The sequence below is a fragment of the Pithys albifrons genome, chromosome 14, assembly GCF_047495875.1.
Source record: "Pithys albifrons albifrons isolate INPA30051 chromosome 14, PitAlb_v1, whole genome shotgun sequence".
Classification (NCBI taxonomy): Eukaryota; Metazoa; Chordata; class Aves; order Passeriformes; family Thamnophilidae; genus Pithys; species Pithys albifrons.
In genome coordinates, this window is record NC_092471.1 from 16,517,604 (window position 1) to 16,535,911 (window position 18,308).

Below are 18,308 nucleotides of genomic sequence, written 5' to 3' on the forward strand. Positions count from 1 at the left end.
ATAAAAAAGTCTCTTAGCAGTTACTTATTTCGAAGCTTTTCGGCTCCAGCTGTGCTGAGGGCAGCTCCGTGCTGTGGAACGCCTGTTCCCGAGGGGCAGGGATGGAGTTTTGGGGTGTCCCCCTCACATCACTGGCCAGCCGCTCGTAGTCCTCCATGAGATGCTTGTTCTCCTGATTCACTGCCAGCACTTTGCAGATCCTGTTTGCTGCTGTCTCGGCCTGGGCAGGGACAGGAGGAGGAGGAGGAGGAGGAGGAGGAGGAAGAACAAGCAGAAAGGAGGAGGAAAAAGAGGGAAAAAGGAAGGGGAAGAGGAGGAGGTAAAGGAGGAGGAAAAGAAGGAGAAAAACAGGAGGAAAAGGAGGAGGAAAAGGAGAAAAACAGGAGGAAAAGAAGGAGAAATAGAGGAGAAAAACAGGAGGAAAAGGAGGAGAAAAACAGGAGGAGAAATAGAGGAGAAAAACAGGAGGAAAAGGAGGAGGAAAAGGAGAAAAACAGGAGGAAAAGAAGGAGAAATAGAGGAGAAAAACAGGAGGAAAAGGAGGAGAAAAACAGGAGGAGAAATAGAGGAGAAAAACAGGAGGAAAAGGAGGAGAAAAACAGGAGGAAAAGGAGGAGAAAAACAGGAGGAAAACAGGAGGAGGAAAACAGGAGGAGAAAAACAGGAGGAAAACAGAAGGAGAAAAACAGGAGGAAAAGGAGGAGAAAAATGAGGAAAAGGAGGAGGAAAAGGAGAAAAACAGGAGGAAAAGAAGGAGAAATAGAGGAGAAACACAGGAGGAAAAGAAGGAGAAATAGAGGAGAAAAACAGGAGAAAAAGAAGGAGAAATAGAGGAGAAAAACAGGAGGAAAAAGTAAAAAGTAGGATGAAAAAACAGGGAGAAAGGAAGGGGAAAACTGGGGGGGCAGAGGAAACCAGGGAGCGCCCGCGGTGGGTGGTTGGGCGGGCGGTGTCGCTCCGGCCGCGGCCGCGCGGGGGCGCTGAAGGGGCGCTGCAGGGGCGGGGCGGGCGGAGCCGGGGCCGGGCCCGGGGCCGTTCCCGTCGCCGCTTCCGCGTCCGGGGCAGCCGCGATGTCGGACTCGGAGAGCGAGGAGGATGCGGACGGCGGGCGCGCCGAGCCCTTCTCGCTGGCCGGGTTCCTCTTCGGCAACATCAATGAGGCGGGGCAGCTGGAGGGGGACAGCGTGCTCGACAAGGTAGGGCCGTGTCGCTGCGGGATGTGCCGGGGTGTGCCGGGATCCTCGGAGTGTGCCGGGATCCTCGGGGTGTACCGGGATCCTCGGGGTGTGCCGGGATCCTCGGAGTGTACCGGGATCCTCGGGGTGTGCCGAGGTGTGCCGGGATCCTCGGAGTGTGCCGGGATCCTCGGGGTGTACCGGGATCCTCGGGGTGTGCCGGGATCCTCGGAGTGTGCCGGGATCCTCGGGGTGTGCCGAGGTGTGCCGGGATCCTCGGAGTGTGCCGGGATCCTCGGGGTGTACCGGGGTGTGCCAGAATATTCGAGGTGTACTGGGATGTACCGGGATTCTCCGGGTGTACCGGGATACTCGGGATGTGCCGGGGTGTGCCGAGGTGTGCCGGGATAGTCGGGGTGATCCGGGTGACCTGGGATACTCGGAGTGTGCCGGGATGCACCGGGGCTGTGCCAGGGTGCTCAGAGTGACCCGGGATGTACCGGAGTGGGCTTGGGGTGCTCGGGGTTTAGTGGGATGTACCGGGGCGACCCGGGGTGTATTGGGATGAACTGGGATGTACCAGGGAGTCTTGGGGTGCTCGGGGTGCACCGGAATCAGCTGGAATGTCCCAGGTTCTGCTGAGGTGACCTGGAATGTATCAGGGTGCTCAGGGTGAGGTGGGATGTATTGGGGTGTACTGGGATGTAGCAGGGTACTGGAGGTGAACTGGGATGTACTGGAGTGAACTGGGATGTGCTCAGGCTGCACTGGGGTGCTTGGGGTGTATCTGGGTGTACCAGGGTGCTTGGGGTGATCCAGGAAGTACCAGGATGGATGTACCAGCATTCTCAGACTGTACTGAGGTGTTCAGGGTGTCCCAGAGTGTCCCAGAGTGTCCCGGGATGCTCAGGGCAGGCTCTGGGATGGGACCCAGCAGGTGATCAGGGGCTTGCCCAGCCTTGGCTGCTGGAACCTCCCAGTTCTGGTCTCCCCAGGAATCCAAGAAGCACCTGGCGGGGCTGGGAGTGCTGGGACTGGGCAACCTGATCACAGAGATCACAGCCAGCGAGGAGGACAGCCCGGAGAGCGAGGGAGCACACCTGGATGAGGAAGGTTTGGCACTGGGATACCTCAGGTTAAAGAGCAGAGGGGCTGCAGGGTCAGAGCTCTTGTTGGGGAGAAGGAAATGCGTCATCAGGGTCTGCAGGGAATATCATGGTGTTACCTGGTCAGAGGGCCTTGCCTTCTGCTTGCCAGACTGAATCCCACAGTATCTCCTGATCAATGTTACACTTGTTCTCTTTAATTTTTTATAAGTTTTTTACTTGTCTCTCCTCCTTCACAAATAAGTTTAGTCTGGGTTTGCCCCTGCCTGTTTGAACTGCCTGTTTAGCACAGTGTTACAGTGTCTCTTTCTTTCCTTCTTAAGTTGCTGAACAGTTTCAGTGAGTGATAGGTGCTAAAGTTGATTACTTTCCAATCCTCAGGAGAAGTTCAAAGCCATGGGAATTTTGGTTATAATGAAGGGAAGAGTAGTTGGGTGCTTTTGTTCCTCTGAGTAAAGAATCATAGAGTCATAGAATCAGTTGGGTTGCTGAGATCATCAAGTCCAACCCTTAACCCAACCCCACTTTGATTACCAGATCATGGCACTCAGTGCCACGTCCAGTCTCAGTTTAAAAACCTTCAGGGTTGGAGAACCCACCCCCTCTCTGGGCAGGCCATTCCAATGCCTGAGCACTCTCTCTGGAAAGAACTTCTTCCTGATATCCAACCTAAACCTCCCCTGGCAGAGCTTGAGCCCATGCCCTCTTGTCCTGCTGCTGGTTGCCTGAGAGAAGAGACCAATCCCCACCTGGCTACAACATCCTTTCAGGTAGTTCTAGAGAGTGACAAGGTCTCCCCTGAGCTTCCTCTTCTCCAGGCTAAACACCCCCAGTTCCCTCAGCCTCTCCCCACAGCCCTTGTGCTCCAGTCCCTTCTCCAGCCTTGTTGCTCTTCTCTGGGCTCCAGCCCCTCAATATTTTTCCTAAACTGAGGGGCCCAGAACTGAACACAACACTCAAGGAAGCGTAGGAAAGGATTCATGTGCACTTAGTGAAGTCTGCAGTTAGTAATATATATTAGGGTGAAGTTTTGTGTGACAGGGTTTCTTTCTGCCCAGGCTGGGTTAAGAGCACTGAGGATGCTGTGGATTACTCCGACATCACCGAAGTGGCCGAGGATGAGAGCCGTCGGTACAGGCAGGCCATGGGCAGCCTGCAGCCAGCTCGAAGGCCAGGTAAGAAGGGGATCAGCATTACAGCTCTCCCTCTAGCAGGGATTATCCTCTGCAGAGAATCCCCAGAACCTGCTCATTCTTTAACCTGCGTTGTTATGGTTATGCGGGAGGTCAAGTGCCTCACAGAGACACACAAAGATAGAAATATGGTCTTGTTTTCCAGGAGAGTCCCTTCAACCTTAGTATCTTTCTTCTGTGTGACTGTTCGTTTTTGGTTTTTTTTCTGAAATTACTTTCTGCAGAAGCCTCTTTGGTTGTATTGTTGGTCCCAGGTATCTCTGTCTGGCCTGGAACAGGCCTCAAAAACATGCAGCTTTTCCCTTTCAGTAGCTGCTGATGCAAAGGTTAAATTTTTACATATTCCTTAGAGCTGCTTTACCCTTAACCCTTCTGGTGACATATTTTAGAATCGATTTGATTGGGTTGGAAAAGACCTCTGAGATCATCAAGTCATCAATTGGATCATCAAGTCCAATTTTGGTTAGTGGGATACAAAGGTGGTTTGGACTTTTTGACCACATTTTTCTTCTCTAGCAACTTTATTTGCTTTGCAAAGTGTGAACAAAAGCAGGTCATAGCAGAATATATACACATATATCTTAGATGCTTTGGTCATCTTTATGTCAGTTTATCTTTTTCTCTCCTTCTCACTCTTTCTTAAATTTCCATCTTGCAATTGGGTTTGTGCAGGAAGCTGAGCTGGTAGGAGTTTTACAAGATAACAATGGTGTCCTTGCAATCAGGTTGAGATAATATAAGTGGAAAGGGTGCCTGTTTTCCTTTTATTACCTGGTCAGTAAGTAGTTCTGTCTCCTACCTGGTTAGATGAAGATGAGGATGATTACGATGCTGACTGTGAAGATATTGATTCCAAGCTGATGCCACCACCACCACCACCTCCAGTACCTGGAAAAAAGGAAGATGAAAAGGATGCAGCTGCCACTGGTGAGTGAGGACTTTCTTCTTCTCTCTGGCAATGCGGATGTCTGAAGGAAGCAAAGGCTGCTGTGCAGCAGTTGGTTCTGCAGCAGGGACCACACAGCACCCACCCCCAGTCTGCACACTGCGCCTAAAGGTGAGTGTTTGTCCCGGGATGGGGATTGTCTGAAATGTAGGGTGAAGTATTGTGCTGTTGAAATGCTGTTATTGACAATGAAACTGCTTTTTTATCTCATCCTCTCAGTTGTGGCTGGGAAATGAAATGCACCTGGAACGCTTAGGATAAAATGAAAGGTTAAACCAGAATGGTACTCGTAACTTTTGCTTCAGTTGGTATAAACAGTAGATGTGGCATTCTGGGGCTATGCTAGGGGAGAGGGAGGAGACCTGTTTGTTTATAAGGTGCTTGTTCTATTGTAGTATCTGAAGATGGAGACGGTATCATTTTGCCCTCCATCATTGCTCCTTCCTCTGCTGCCTCCGACAAGGTGGATTTCAGCAGCAGCTCTGATTCTGAGTCAGAGATGGGACCTCAAGAAGCCAGGCAGGCAGAATCCAAGGAAGGCAAACTCACACTTCCTCTTGCAGGAATCATGCAGCGAGATGCTACCAAACAGTTGCCAAGTGTTACAGAGCTCTTCCCAGAATTTCGACCAGGCAAGGTATTGTAAGAGATACGTGGAAGGAGATGTGTGTCATGTAAGCCCTCTAAATATCAATTGTACAGTACTAAGGGTATGTACTAAATAATCACATAGATGTTCTTGCTCACTCAATGCTTTCTTTAGTTTCTGTATGGTGTTGTTTCCAGATTGCTCAATATTTAGCACTCTTACTGCTGTTTGCAGGAACCTCTTGAAAAGTGTCCTGTAAAATCAGGGTGTGAATGTTTTGCTGTTCTGTAAGACCACAGGCCTGTTGATCTGATGCTTTTACAAACTAGTGCTAATCTGTCTGCTTTCTGGCTTTTCTGGCAAATATTTGCTTCTTCTTTCCATATTCTCCTGAACTTGGTGTGCTTTTCCTGAAACAATTTGTGATCTGTATCCTTTACTTGATTTTCCCTCAAAACTTTTCTGAGTGTAAATGAGAAGTCATCTCAAGGCAAGTTGGCTGAAAGAGTGGTTGGGGTTTGCACAAAACTAATTCAAGACTTCCCTAAAAGCTCCAAAATAGCAAATGTAGTCAATGTACTTCAATAATTATTTTGAAAATTTTAAAGCTGTGAAGAGGAGAGGAAAGCTAGAAGGGGAAGGAGGATAAAGATGAGCTCCTAGTTGCCAAACAGATGGTTGTGACCAAGGATAACTTGGTTTTATGTGTGCCTCAATTACAGGCTTTATGTAAGGAGCTGAACAATTTGCATTATTAAATGTGAGGTGAGACTCAGGCACAGAAGTTTCCCTTCTTGATACTCTCTTGGCTTTTGCAAACTTGGTGTTTCCAGTGCTGCTTTGTTTTGTAGCAGTTGTGTTCATTTCTTTAATGCTCAACATGTACTGTCAGAGACTGGCTCAGTGCTGATCGTGCCCAGAGGGTGCAGAAATCAGTGCAAGTAATTAATGCTGAGCACTTTTAGTAATTAATTCATGAGCACTAAGCTGGCAAAACCTCAAACCCTGTAGATTTTGCTGTGAGGATGGGTTGGTGTGCATGCTAATGTGGCATGGTTTTTCTTGTGGAAACCCCTCAAAATAGCATGTGTAGAAGCAGACTTCTGTGTTTCATTAAACTGTTAACAGCTTAACATTGTCTGAGACTTTTGCCCTTCCTGAGGGGTCATTGAAACTGGACAAAGGGTTCAGAAGTAATCTGGGGGAGTTTTGAGAAGAAGGATAACATGGATGTAGGCAGAGATGGATGGAGTGGTCAAACATTATTTCCTTTGGGGATCAGTGTAGCAGAGAATATCAACAGAATGACTCTGTACCAATCTTTGGCTCTACTTCCTGTTTCCTAAATGTCAGTTACTGTGGGAATAATGTTTTTCCTCTTTACAAGACAGCAGAGACTAAAAAACTTGTGAGTGTTTTAAAACCAGCAATCATAACCACAGCAGGAACATAAGAGAAAGTTTATCATTGTCATTAGTGCAGGTTTTGGAGGTATGCAGTATAGGACAACTACATTATGATGGAAATAAAAAAGAGTATTATTTCTGGTCTGTGTTATTTGTCTGTTCACTTAAGAAATCTCAATATAACTCTATTAGCTTGTTTCTTTTTCTAATAATTTTCCCAACTCTTCTGCAACCTCCCATCTGTCTTTCTGAAGATTGTGGATTGTTCAAAATGAAAATGAATTAGTTCCAGGTGGCATCTAACCACATGCCCAATATGTAAAGGCAATCTTTCTTCTCTCGGAGTTTCTTTTTGTCTGAAATTAATAATAAATCCTTTTGAAAGGGAAAGATCCATCAAACAGATCAGAAACTTTTTTTCTCCCTCAGTGTAACCAAGAGGTTGTTGTTTGCATTGGGAACTGGGATTGTAGCACAGGCCAAGCTTCTGAATTTCAGAGTGCTCTCTTTCATTACTGTTCTTCAGGTGAGGGCAAGACAGACAAGCATTCCACAGTGTCTTTTTTTTCTCTAATTCCCTTGTTTTTTTCTTGTTTTAGGTGCTGCGTTTCCTGCGTCTCTTTGGCCCCGGGAAGAACGTCCCATCGGTCTGGAGGAGCGCCCGGAGGAAGCGCAAGAAGAAACATCGGGAGTTGGCACAAGAAGTGCAGATACAGGAGGGTGAAGTTGCAGTAGAGAGTGGAGTGGAAGGAAAATCTCCTTGGGAGTATGAGTTTGCTGCTCCTCCCCCTCCTGAGCAGTGCCTTTCAGATGATGAGGTGGGATATCTGAGACTCAGAGAGGGTCACCAGCTGGTGCTGGGGGTAGTGGTAGATTGGACAGTGACTTTTAGAGGAAAGAGCTTTTCCCTCAAAACAAAACTGGAGAACAGAGTTGGCTTGTATTCCAGCTGTGCAGCAACTCTTTTCCAAGTACTAGTCAGTGACGTCAGGTGATTTTTGTTTCTTACTGGGAAGGTGCATCCATGGTACAGGATGAATAGGAGAGCTTATCCTCTTTGTATCAAGAAGAAATCTCTGTGTTCTTGGAAGTCTAATTGCAGAACATTCTTAAGGCAGCTAGTAAGTACGGAAAAGAACTTCTTAGGAATACTTTTCTTCTACAAGAGTAAGCTGGGAAACTTGGAAGGAAGAAACCTCTTACTGGCACTTAGTCAGACCATCAGTGTAACCATTCCCTCCTTTGCTGTGCTTCAGATTACCATGATGGCTCCTGTGGAATCCAAGTTTTCCCAGTCAACTGGTGACATAGACAAAGTGACAGACACGAAGCCCAAGGTGGCAGAGTGGCGCTATGGCCCAGCACAGCTCTGGTATGACATGCTGGGCATCCCTGAAGATGGCAGTGGATTTGATTATGGTTTCAAGCTGAAAGAGAAGAGCGAGCCTGAGGTTAAAGGACACGCAGATGAGGGGGTGAGAGGGGAAGTGGGAGTGTATGTGGGGATTGCTGCACAGTGGTGGGCTGGTGGATGGTTGTGCACCATGCAAAGTGAGGCTTTGATTTTTCCTCCTTCACTATGAAAGGATGAAGCCAGTTCAGGCCTTCCAGCATTATTATTTCCTTCCAGGATTCAGAGTCGGTGAAGGAGAAGGATGATCTGCTAGCTGATGAGCATTTCCTTATGGTGACACAGCTCCAGTGGGAGGATGATGTCATCTGGAATGGAGAGGATGTCAAGCACAAAGGGACTAAGACGCAGCGTGCCAGTTTGGCAGGCTGGCTGCCATCGAGCATGACCAGAAATGCCACTGCCTACAATGCCCAGCAAGGTAATCAGTGCTCTGGTATGGATTTTACGTGCTCATTACATGCTCAGCTACAGAATGTAATACAACTGTATATGTGCAATTACTTGTCTCAAATACAGAACATGATTCTTCCTCTCAGGGAGTGCTTTTTGGCAACATCACAGCTCCTCTCAGAATTCTGAAACTCTTAGTTTCTTTCCAAAACCAGAGTAGGTACCTGCTATTAAAAAAAATCCCCTCACACCAACTCTGGCTTTCTTCTCTCCATGTGGAATACCAGATGCTGTATCCATCTACATTTGTATTAAGCAATGCTACCTGTAGGATTTCTTCTTTTTATGGGATAAGGGAATTTTCTTTGTAATTTTCCTTAATTGGAAGAATTATGTAGAAGTCTTCTGAAGTTTCTCCTCAACTAAAAATGGTACTCTGTTTTTTCTAAATAGGAACTAACAATTCTTACAAGCCTCAGACTTCTTTTAGATATAGATGGATTTTAAATTGAAATTGGTCCTGTAGAATGAATATTTGTCATTTGTTTCTTGTATCTTATCCTGCTTCTGCAAAGAAAGACTATTGGGAATGTCAGATCTTTATTGGGTACTAGTGTCAAACCTTTAATGTTCAGCTGTGAGTACAAGACACTGAGGCACTGGGCAGGTGAATTGGAGATTGCTTTTTATAACTATATTTTAACAATATACAGATTTTTATAACAATTTCTTATTGCAGCACAGTTGTACCTGAGCCATCCAGGCCTGGGGTTGCTGTATTTGAGTCTTATCAAAAGCTGCAGTAATGTGTTAAACAGGATTGGTCTGTTCACATGTGTTAGGTTTGTGCCTCCCAGGAGCATTAACTAGAGTGGCATAAGTGAGTTGGTCTGTCCTGGGAGGAGCTGCCTCCTCAGAACAATTCCCTGAGGGCTGCATGGCCACCCTTTTTCTGTAACAGTTTCACATAAGACTCAGGAAGTTGCTGGAGGTCAGACCAACTGCTCTGTCAATGGCATCTCTCTGCTCAAGGCCTCTCACCTTTACAGGGACCATACAGACTAATGATGCTTTGGGATGTGGGCAGAAGGCCCACCAGGCTGGCAATTACTCTGCATGCAACCCCTAAGTTATGGTTTAAGGCACTGCAGTGCCCCCTGAGCCTCCCACTCAAGCTAACCTACCTTTTGTTTCCCTTTTCTCTAGGTTTGAACCGCAGTGGCTCTTTGCTCAATTCACCAATTCCACTAGCACAGAAACCCAATGTAGCAGGAGTCCTGGGTATAGCAAAGTGCAAGGAAAAGGCCCCTGAACAGCAAGGTAATGAGGGGATCAATCTTTGGCCCATGAATAGGTGCATATGATGCATGATTCAATGGTAGAAGGGCTACTTGTTTGGTCTAAAACTTCTAGAGACCTTATGTCATTGTTGGAGGTTGTGTTTCCAGTGTTGGTAAAGCTCAGACTTGGGGCTCTGCTTCCTCTTTGCTTCCAAGATGAGTTTTCTTCTGCCTTTTTGAGGTCCTGCCTCAGAAAACCCTGACGGATGGGGAAGATTGAGGGAATAATGTGGGGATGAGCTCTGAAATAGTTTTCTGCCAAGGCTGGGTATAAAACTCTTAAGAGTTCTACCTTATGATTGTTGCAGTTTCCCTGGATGAAGACAAGCCCTGGTACTCTATTTTCCCAATTGACAATGAAGAGTTGGTGTATGGTCGTTGGGAAGACAATATCATCTGGGATGATCAGGCAATGGAAACCTACTTGGATCCCCCTGTCTTAACTCTGGATCCAAATGATGAAAACATAATTCTAGGTATGTTTGTGGCATCCAGAAATTTGATTCCAATGGGAAAAGACAAAGGGAAATGGAAGCAAGGGTTTATAATCACACTGTAATGGAAATAAATGTGCTGGGGCAATACTTAGGGCCTTTTTATGGCTTTTGAAGATAATTTGCAAGTAATCAGAGGCTGAAGCAGAAGGCAGCAACACTAATAACATTTAATGATGTGGTGTATGCTTTCAGCTTCCAGGTTGAAAGGACTAACGGGAAAGTAAAAATTAATGCCCTGAAACTTAAATTTAACATCTGAAAATATGAGTCTGGATGCGTTTTAGAACTGACTGTCTTAGTTTTCCTTGTATGTGTGTTGGTAGGGAAGTAAACCACAGATGCCATTTTCATCATCACTTGTGTTCACAGCCTGAAGGAGCAGATTCCTTAAGCCTCTTTCAGCCCACACTTAATGGCACGTGGGAGCAATGACTTTGTGTTATACCTCTCACCATTTTTGTTGCTGCTGCAAACTGCTACTGAGTTTGATTTGAATGAGTGATTTGGTTTGATATTTGAATGAATCCCTGCTTATGCTCCTACAAGCTGGAGAGATTTGTATCTTATTTGGACCAATAAAACAACCACATTCTCTTAGATCTGTGTGTTGGTAATACTCAAGAAACGTTATGTAATTTAAGGGTAGGCATAGCTTGCTACACTTTTACGTGGCCTGGATTGCATTTTCTTCCTCAGAAAAAGGGGTTAGTTCTAAGAATTTCAGTATGCATTGAGTGGAATGTTTTGGTATTAGCCAACAACCCATAAAATCAGTCTTGATTTGAGCCTGGTTATGTCAAGACAAACCTGCTCACAGTGCTCTCTTTCCAAGACTGAAATACACCACAGAATTGCAGATGTTTATATAAACAGTAACAAAGGTGAGCCCATAGTTATTTTGTATAGAGTGATCTGTGCACAGAGTTGAAAATACCATTTACCAAGCCCGTGTCTCTGGGCCCTGCTTCTCATGTGAGAATCATGGAGAATCCATGCTTCACAAATTGCTGACTTCTAAAGTTCATACCTGTTGGGTTCAGTCTGTATTATCTCTGGATTCACTCACTCTTATGTTGTATAAATGTGGAGAAGAAAAGGACTATTATTAATACATGTAGTTTGGAAACACTACTGGCACTTTTGTCACCTTGACTCTCAACTCTTTAGAATTGTCGTGGCAGGACAGATGCTATTTCTTGTTCTTTCATCAGTTAGCTTATTAGTAATTTTGTGTTGAGCAGTGGATACCTCAAGCAATCTGCACAGTCACCCTCACCCCACTCAAATCTACTCACTACTGAAGAAGGTAACAGGAATTTAAGCATGGAGCTTTTCTGTGCCTGTTGAGTTTGTTTCATATTAACCTGTATGGAGGAAAAAGGGGAGGAATGCAGGAGGAGGGCAGACACCCCAGAAAGTGAACAGAAGGGCAGAAATGTCTGGATCAAGAGGCATCTCAGGAGGAGGTTGTGGTGCAGGAAGGGGAACAAGTGCCCTATAAGTGCAATTGCTTGTGTTTTTAGAAATTCCTGATGAGAAGGAAGAAATGACTTTGAACTCTCCATCCAAGGAAAATAAGAAGGAATCTTCTCTAAAGAAGAGTCGGATCCTGTTGGGAAAAACAGGTGTCATCAAGGAAGAACCACAGCAGGTCAGGATAAGCTTTAGCACCTTGTGGGCTGGGAATAATAAGGAAGGAGTGATTTTTTTTCTTCTTTTTTTGACACCTCTTTCTCTGTGTTTAAAATTGAATTAGAACATGTCTCAGCCAGAGGTGAAGGATCCCTGGAACCTCTCCAATGATGAGTTTTACTACCCCAAGCAGCAGGGACTTCGAGGAACCTTTGGAGGCAACATCATTCAGGTAGTCACAGGAGTGTTGCCTGTGGAGTGAGAGACAGCTGGAGTGTAGGAGGTTTCTAGCTGAGGGGATGATTTATGATTTGTAGGAAAACAGAATTTAGATTACAGCAGGTCAGTTAAGTGTTCAAGAGAGATATTTTTAATGTTGTTCAATTAAAATTAGGAGTTTGAAGTCACTTTTCTTGATTAGCCCATCAAACTGAGGTTCTGGATCTTGCTGTGTCCCACTCCCTATGCTTTTGTTTGGTGTCTCTTTCTATAGTCCTCTTTCTGAAGCAATATGGGAGAGGGGAAAAGGGTGCAGATTTTCAAGAGGTGAAGCTGTACTTCTGCTACTAATGTGTGTTTTGATCTGGATATTACAAAAATAATTTAGATACTAGTGAATTTGAATTACTGCTCACTAGCCCTAGGTTAGGAAGTGATTTTTTTTTTCTTCCTTCATTGTGGTATTCAGTGACTTCTTCTAGAACCTCATCTGACTCCAGCATCTTTTGTAATGGGAAAACTGTATGTAATTCCAAATGAACTTCTCTCCCACTGATAGGGATAATGGCATTACATTTAGTTCCTAGTTAATAAAAATATCCTCTCATTGGGTGCCATTTGAAGTAGTAAAATTAATCTCTGTTCACAAAGTATATATGGGAAATACATGAAGCTAAGCACTTTCTGTCAAAGGGCAACATGTGTGATAACAAGTGAAATTCAGTGCACTTGTGTTACTCCTACAAGACCTAAAGGTACTGCTGGGTTCTGTTAGGCAAGGTTTAGCAGCTAGGAGGATATTATTGGCTTTGAGGTGCTGCATACCACTCGTAGAAATCATAGAATCAGAATCGATTGGGTTGGAAAAGACCTCCAAGATCATCAAGTCCAACCCTTGGTCCAACTCCAGTCCCTTTACCAGATCATGGCACTCAGTGTCACGGCCAGTCTCAGTTTAAAAACCTCCAGGGATGGGGAATCCACCCCCTCTCTGGGCAGGCCATTCCAATGTCTGATTACTCTTTCTGTAAAGAATTTTTCTGATCTCCACCTTAAATTTCCCCTGGCAGAGCTTGAGCCCGTGCCCCCTTGTCCTATTGTTCTTAACACAGCTTCTGTCCCTGTGTTAGCACTCCATCCCAGCCGTGGAGCTGCGCCAGCCATTCTTCCCCACCCACATGGGTCCCATGAAGCTCCGACAGTTCCATCGGCCCCCCCTGAAGAAATACTCCTTTGGTGCCTTGTCCCAGCCCGGCCCCCACGCTGTGCAGCCTCTACTGAAGCACATCAAGAAGAAAGCCAAGGTATGGTTATTTGTGTGCCTCTGGCAGCTGCTGGGGCTCGCCCTGCCCGGCAGAGCTGTTGGGATGTGCTGCTCCCTGACCCTGCCCTGCCCCGGCACAGATGCGGGAGCAGGAGCGCCAGGCGTCCGGAGGGGGGGAGATGTTCTTCATGCGCACACCACAGGACCTCACCGGCAAGGACGGGGATCTCATCCTCGCTGAGTACAGCGAGGAGAACGCCCCTCTGATGATGCAGGTTGGCATGGCAACAAAGATTAAAAATTACTACAAAAGGGTGAGTATGCAGATCTTGCTGTTGGACAGTGATTTTCCCTCTGCCTCTCTCCAAGTGCTGACTGCACCTTTATTGCACGTTGCAGAAACCTGGCAAAGACCCAGGAGCTCCAGACTGTAAATATGGAGAGACTGTTTATTGTCACACCTCCCCATTCCTGGGTTCTCTGCATCCAGGCCAGTTACTGCAGGTGAGAAAAGCAAGCATGAGAACAAAGATAAGTTGAATGTGGAGCAATAGGCAGAGTGCCTATTACATGCCCTATTTATTCAATCACAAATAATGCTCAGCTTCCAAAAAAGCAGATTCCTTTTCACAGAATCACGGACTATTCTGAATTGGAAGGGACCCACAAGGATCATTGAGTCCAACTCTTAAGTCAATGGCCCACATAGTGGATTGAACCCATGACCTTGGCATTATTACAACCAAGTTTTAACCAACTGTTTTCATTTCCAGTTTACATCTCTTTGTTTACTGATAGTAATTCAGTTCTTAGCTTTCTTTTTTAAAAAATCTGTATTGTATGTTTTTTAAGTGGTTGTAGGAATTATAGGAATTGCAGCAACTGAATTTTTGATACTTTGCTTAGTAATGGCATTAGAAATACTGTTAGAGTACTGAGTGGAAGGCCAAAGCTACTTGAATATTGAGGAGCTTGCTAAACAGGCATTGGAGGGCAGAGAAAACATGGATTTATCATGGTCCAGGATCTGTGAGTGAAATCTTGCATACACTTCCTGAGAATTGCTCTGCTAGTTGTCTGTTGGATGCCAGTTACTAGTTCCAGTCAGTCTAGTGCCTCCTTGGTGCTAGTTTAAACTATCTTTAAATATAAATAAACAATACAAATATAATAAATATTATAAATATAAATAAATATAAACACAATAAATATAAACAAACTAACTTTGAATGCTGAATTTTGCTGCTCTCTGCTTTTCTGGTCAGGTTCTTACAACCTCCTTTCCTGAGGAGAGTCTTCAGTCCTTGCTCTGTTGCCTTCTCCCATTCCCAGCTTGTGTCCTGGGCCGGTTCCCATGGTTATATTATTTCCATATGTGTTCTTTCTCCCTTTTTTTAAAGTACCTCCCTGAAAGTCTTAAAGTACCTCTAAAGGTCCAAAGTGCCCTTCAGTCTTTTTCTGCATTTGTTCTGGGGTTTTTTCTGCTTTTGTTCCTCATCCTTGGCTATTCTCTGCATAAGCAAGGAGTGTTCTGACTGCACATACACATAGATGGTGATATAAATTATGGTGATACAATGAACCTTGGGGTTTTTTTTCTGAGATCTTCTTTTTGTAGATTGAATTACAGGAAATTTGATCAAACTTTATTTCTCTCAATAGGCATTTGAAAACAATCTTTTCCGGGCCCCTATTTATTTACATAAGATGCCTGAAACAGATTTTCTGATTATCCGGACACGACAAGGATATTACATCCGAGAATTGGTGGATATTTTTGTAGTTGGTCAGGAGTGCCCACTTTATGAAGTTCCTGGTCCCAACTCTAAACGAGCTAACACACATATCAGAGATTTCCTGCAGGTAAGAGAATATTTGGGGATGCTTGGAAGAAAGCCCATGGCTTCAGGTGAACAGCCTTGATTTGTGAAGCTCATTGTCCTGCTATGGCCTCCTTTGTTTTGTTGTGAGAGCACTTCAGGAACTGGGTGTTATACAGGGCATTTTGGTTGTCATTTAGCCAATGATTTATAACATGCTGCGTCTATTTAATTGCATCCTGTCTGATAAGTATGTGACAGAGGCTTTTCATTAAACAAAATAAAAGGTTGCAAGATTATGTAAAAGTGAGGGAAGTAAAGAAGTTAGAGTGAACTTTGAAGTGGTTGTGTTGTATAAAATGACAGTTACATGGATTTTACTGAGAGGCAATTAAGGAATCTTAGAATTAAGAATCACAGTCCTATTACACGGCACAGACCTAGAGCTGCTTCAAAGGTCTTTGTTGATTTCATAGATCCTGCGGCAGTGAAGCTTAGGGACTGTCCTTGGGCATTCAAATAACTATCCCCAAATTCAGATTTTGGAGAAAATCTCTAGCAATTTACTGTCAGTTTAATTAGAAATTACTACTGAAGAGGTATTTGCAGAGCAGAAAATCCCTGCTTTTCACAATGAATGTTTCTAATGTGATAGTACAAAATTTCAAGATGAATGTTTTTGTACCATCTCATTCTCAAAAGCAGCTGAACCTGAAGGAGACACATGGTATGGAAAACTTCACTAAGTAAAATGTATAAGAAACAATGGGGTTTAAGTAGGAAGTCTGAATCAGGCACTGGAAACAGCATTGTCTGTGCTGCCTTTGTGAGTTTGTTGTGTTTCTTTGGGCATCACAAGAGAGTCTTGTTTTGCAGGTGTTTATTTATCGCCTCTTCTGGAAAAGCAGGGACCGCCCTCGGAGGATTCGGATGGAGGACATCAAGAAGGCCTTTCCCTCCCACTCCGAGAGCAGCATCCGAAAGCGGCTCAAGCTTTGTGCAGATTTCAAACGCACAGGTACTGAGATGTTGTCCTTGCTGGTCAGACACTCTTGGCTACTCTTGGAGTTCCAAGCAGAGCAGGTCCTGATAAACCATTTTTGAAAACATTGACATGAAGAGCTGAAATGTAATCTAATATGGGGTTTTTTGTTCCGATTTTTATAAAAGTGCACTTCTTTTTGGCACAGTTGTGCCTGATGCTGAGAAGTGACTACAGGTCTGGCATTTTTAATAACCCTTTGGGCAATGATTTACTTGTAGAGTAACAACATACAACACCAACACACATACATTCCCTTCTCTCTGTGTGTGGCTGTGTTGTTTTGCAAGCATATATAGGCAAATAAAAGCCTGTCCCACCTTTTTGAGTCCAGAAGTTCTCTTAGAGCCTGACCTTTGTGATTTTTGAATATACAGATTATTAAACAGATACTAATACAAAGCTTTTTAGGCCAGCCATAAGGAAAAATAGTTTGAGATGAGGAAATAAGAGGTGGATTAAAAACTTCAAATGTAGTTTAGAGTGAACATGAATGTTTGAGGATTTGCTTACATGACAGTTGCTGAGTTTAGAGGGCATTGGTTTAGACAAATACATAATGAAAAATCAACTTTTAGTGGTACAAAATGTCACAGGCTTGTCATACTTGCTCCTTTTGCCAGGCTTGTAGCAGGGTACCAAATCTTGAAATACAGTTAGAATTATGATGGCACCCTGCATGTGTGGGAAATGCCTCAGTGTTTGATCTGTGCATTTTTCAGGGATGGACTCAAACTGGTGGGTTTTGAAGCCGGATTTCAGGTTGCCAACAGAGGAGGAGATCCGAGCAATGGTGTCCCCAGAGCAGTGCTGTGCCTACTACAGCATGATTGCAGCTGAGCAGCGACTGAAGGTAAACAGGCTTGACAAGCAGTTCTGTGAGGGATGAGGGAACTCCTTCTGCCTAAAACTATTTTTACTATAAAGTAGACAAATTAGGTCCCTGGCTATTACACAGCTTGGTAAGTTCTCTGCTGCATAAAAAGGGAGTTCAGTTCTTAAAGAGAGAGACATTATATTCTTGCCACCTGTTATTTATGTATTTAATTAGCTGTTCTCAAAGGTAGCAAGGGGAAGGTAAAAGAAAGGGTCTGTGTTTCTACCTTGAGCTGTACTGCAGACAGTAACCACTGTGTGGCTGTGAGAGACACTGATTATTTTTTTTTATTGAAGTGCAGTATATGGAAGTGTATTGTTCAGCATGACATATTTCCACAGAGATGCTTTTAGTTGTCTCTCCAGTAACCCTTCTAAGACTTCAGGTTCTCATTTTTTCCCTAATATTTCTCTGCAGGATGCAGGTTATGGGGAAAAATCCTTCTTTGCACCAGAAGAGGAGAATGAAGAGGATTTCCAGATGAAGATTGATGACGAGGTACCATCAGAGTGATGCAGGAGTGTTCACACCAATGTATAAATCTGCATGGTAGGAGAGAAATAAGATATTTATATTTAAAGGGCACATTTAAAGTTGGATTCAGTGGTTCAGATATTCATGCAACTTTCCTGGGAACTTTGCTGCCAGCTTATACCTGTCTTTGGGGATCCTTTTTGCCAGGCCCTTTCAGGACTAGGCTTTTTACTTTAAATACCCTTTGTGAATTCCTTAGCACTTTGGTTATTCATTGAAGTTTTATCAGGGCAACTGACAGATCAAGAAGTGGAATTCACCCTCATTATGTCAACTGGGAAGTTGTCAGTGTGACTGGAAGAATCCAAGATTAAAAGCTTGGAATTCTCCCTGAGTGTAGCAGGATTCTGATTGTTTCCCCCTCGCTGGTAGGTGCGCACGGCCCCCTGGAACACCACACGAGCCTTCATTGCTGCCATGAAGGGAAAGTGCCTCCTGGAAGTGACTGGTGTTGCAGATCCTACTGGTTGTGGTGAAGGATTTTCCTACGTCAAGATTCCAAACAAACCGACCCAGCAGAAGGTACAGTTCCCAAGGCTGGCCTGGACAAGGAGCAATAACTGGAAAGTTATGTGGCATAAATGGGGTGAATACAGGACACTGGGAAGAGAAAAACCAGATGAGCCTGGGAAAGACTATTATGTGGTGATATTAATGGGCCCAATCTTCCTCTGAACAGGACGATAAAGAACCTCAGCCAGTGAAAAAGACAGTGACTGGGACAGACGCTGATCTGCGCCGACTTTCTCTCAAAAATGCCAAACAGCTTCTGCGTAAATTTGGAGTTCCTGAGGAGGAGGTGAGTGTGCACCTGCAGCAGGGTGCAGAATTCCCTAAGGGATTTAGCAGCTGATGGTGAAAGGC

The 18,308-nt window shown here is 44.7% G+C and overlaps 1 protein-coding gene across 2 annotated transcripts in view; it reads left to right on the forward strand.

Moving 5' to 3' along the window:
- Positions 1 to 1,040: 1,040 nt before the first annotated feature.
- Positions 1,041 to 18,308, forward strand: part of TAF1 (TATA-box binding protein associated factor 1) — a 31,732-nt gene continuing 14,464 nt past the window's right edge. The window contains exons 1-21 of one of the 2 annotated variants that reach the window (XM_071569081.1): positions 1,041 to 1,196; positions 2,171 to 2,288; positions 3,340 to 3,456; positions 4,282 to 4,401; positions 4,816 to 5,057; positions 7,015 to 7,233; positions 7,672 to 7,890; positions 8,046 to 8,247; positions 9,426 to 9,539; positions 9,868 to 10,035; positions 11,580 to 11,707; positions 11,813 to 11,920; positions 13,038 to 13,211; positions 13,312 to 13,485; positions 13,571 to 13,675; positions 14,834 to 15,034; positions 15,868 to 16,009; positions 16,756 to 16,886; positions 17,328 to 17,408; positions 17,817 to 17,966; positions 18,124 to 18,243. In XM_071569081.1, coding sequence (XP_071425182.1) covers positions 1,071 to 1,196; positions 2,171 to 2,288; positions 3,340 to 3,456; positions 4,282 to 4,401; positions 4,816 to 5,057; positions 7,015 to 7,233; positions 7,672 to 7,890; positions 8,046 to 8,247; positions 9,426 to 9,539; positions 9,868 to 10,035; positions 11,580 to 11,707; positions 11,813 to 11,920; positions 13,038 to 13,211; positions 13,312 to 13,485; positions 13,571 to 13,675; positions 14,834 to 15,034; positions 15,868 to 16,009; positions 16,756 to 16,886; positions 17,328 to 17,408; positions 17,817 to 17,966; positions 18,124 to 18,243 — 3,159 coding nt within the window. In that variant the 5' untranslated portion in view covers positions 1,041 to 1,070. The remainder of the gene's footprint in view (positions 1,197 to 2,170; positions 2,289 to 3,339; positions 3,457 to 4,281; positions 4,402 to 4,815; positions 5,058 to 7,014; positions 7,234 to 7,671; positions 7,891 to 8,045; positions 8,248 to 9,425; positions 9,540 to 9,867; positions 10,036 to 11,579; positions 11,708 to 11,812; positions 11,921 to 13,037; positions 13,212 to 13,311; positions 13,486 to 13,570; positions 13,676 to 14,833; positions 15,035 to 15,867; positions 16,010 to 16,755; positions 16,887 to 17,327; positions 17,409 to 17,816; positions 17,967 to 18,123; positions 18,244 to 18,308) is intronic. The other variant, XM_071569082.1, reaches the window with a different exon arrangement.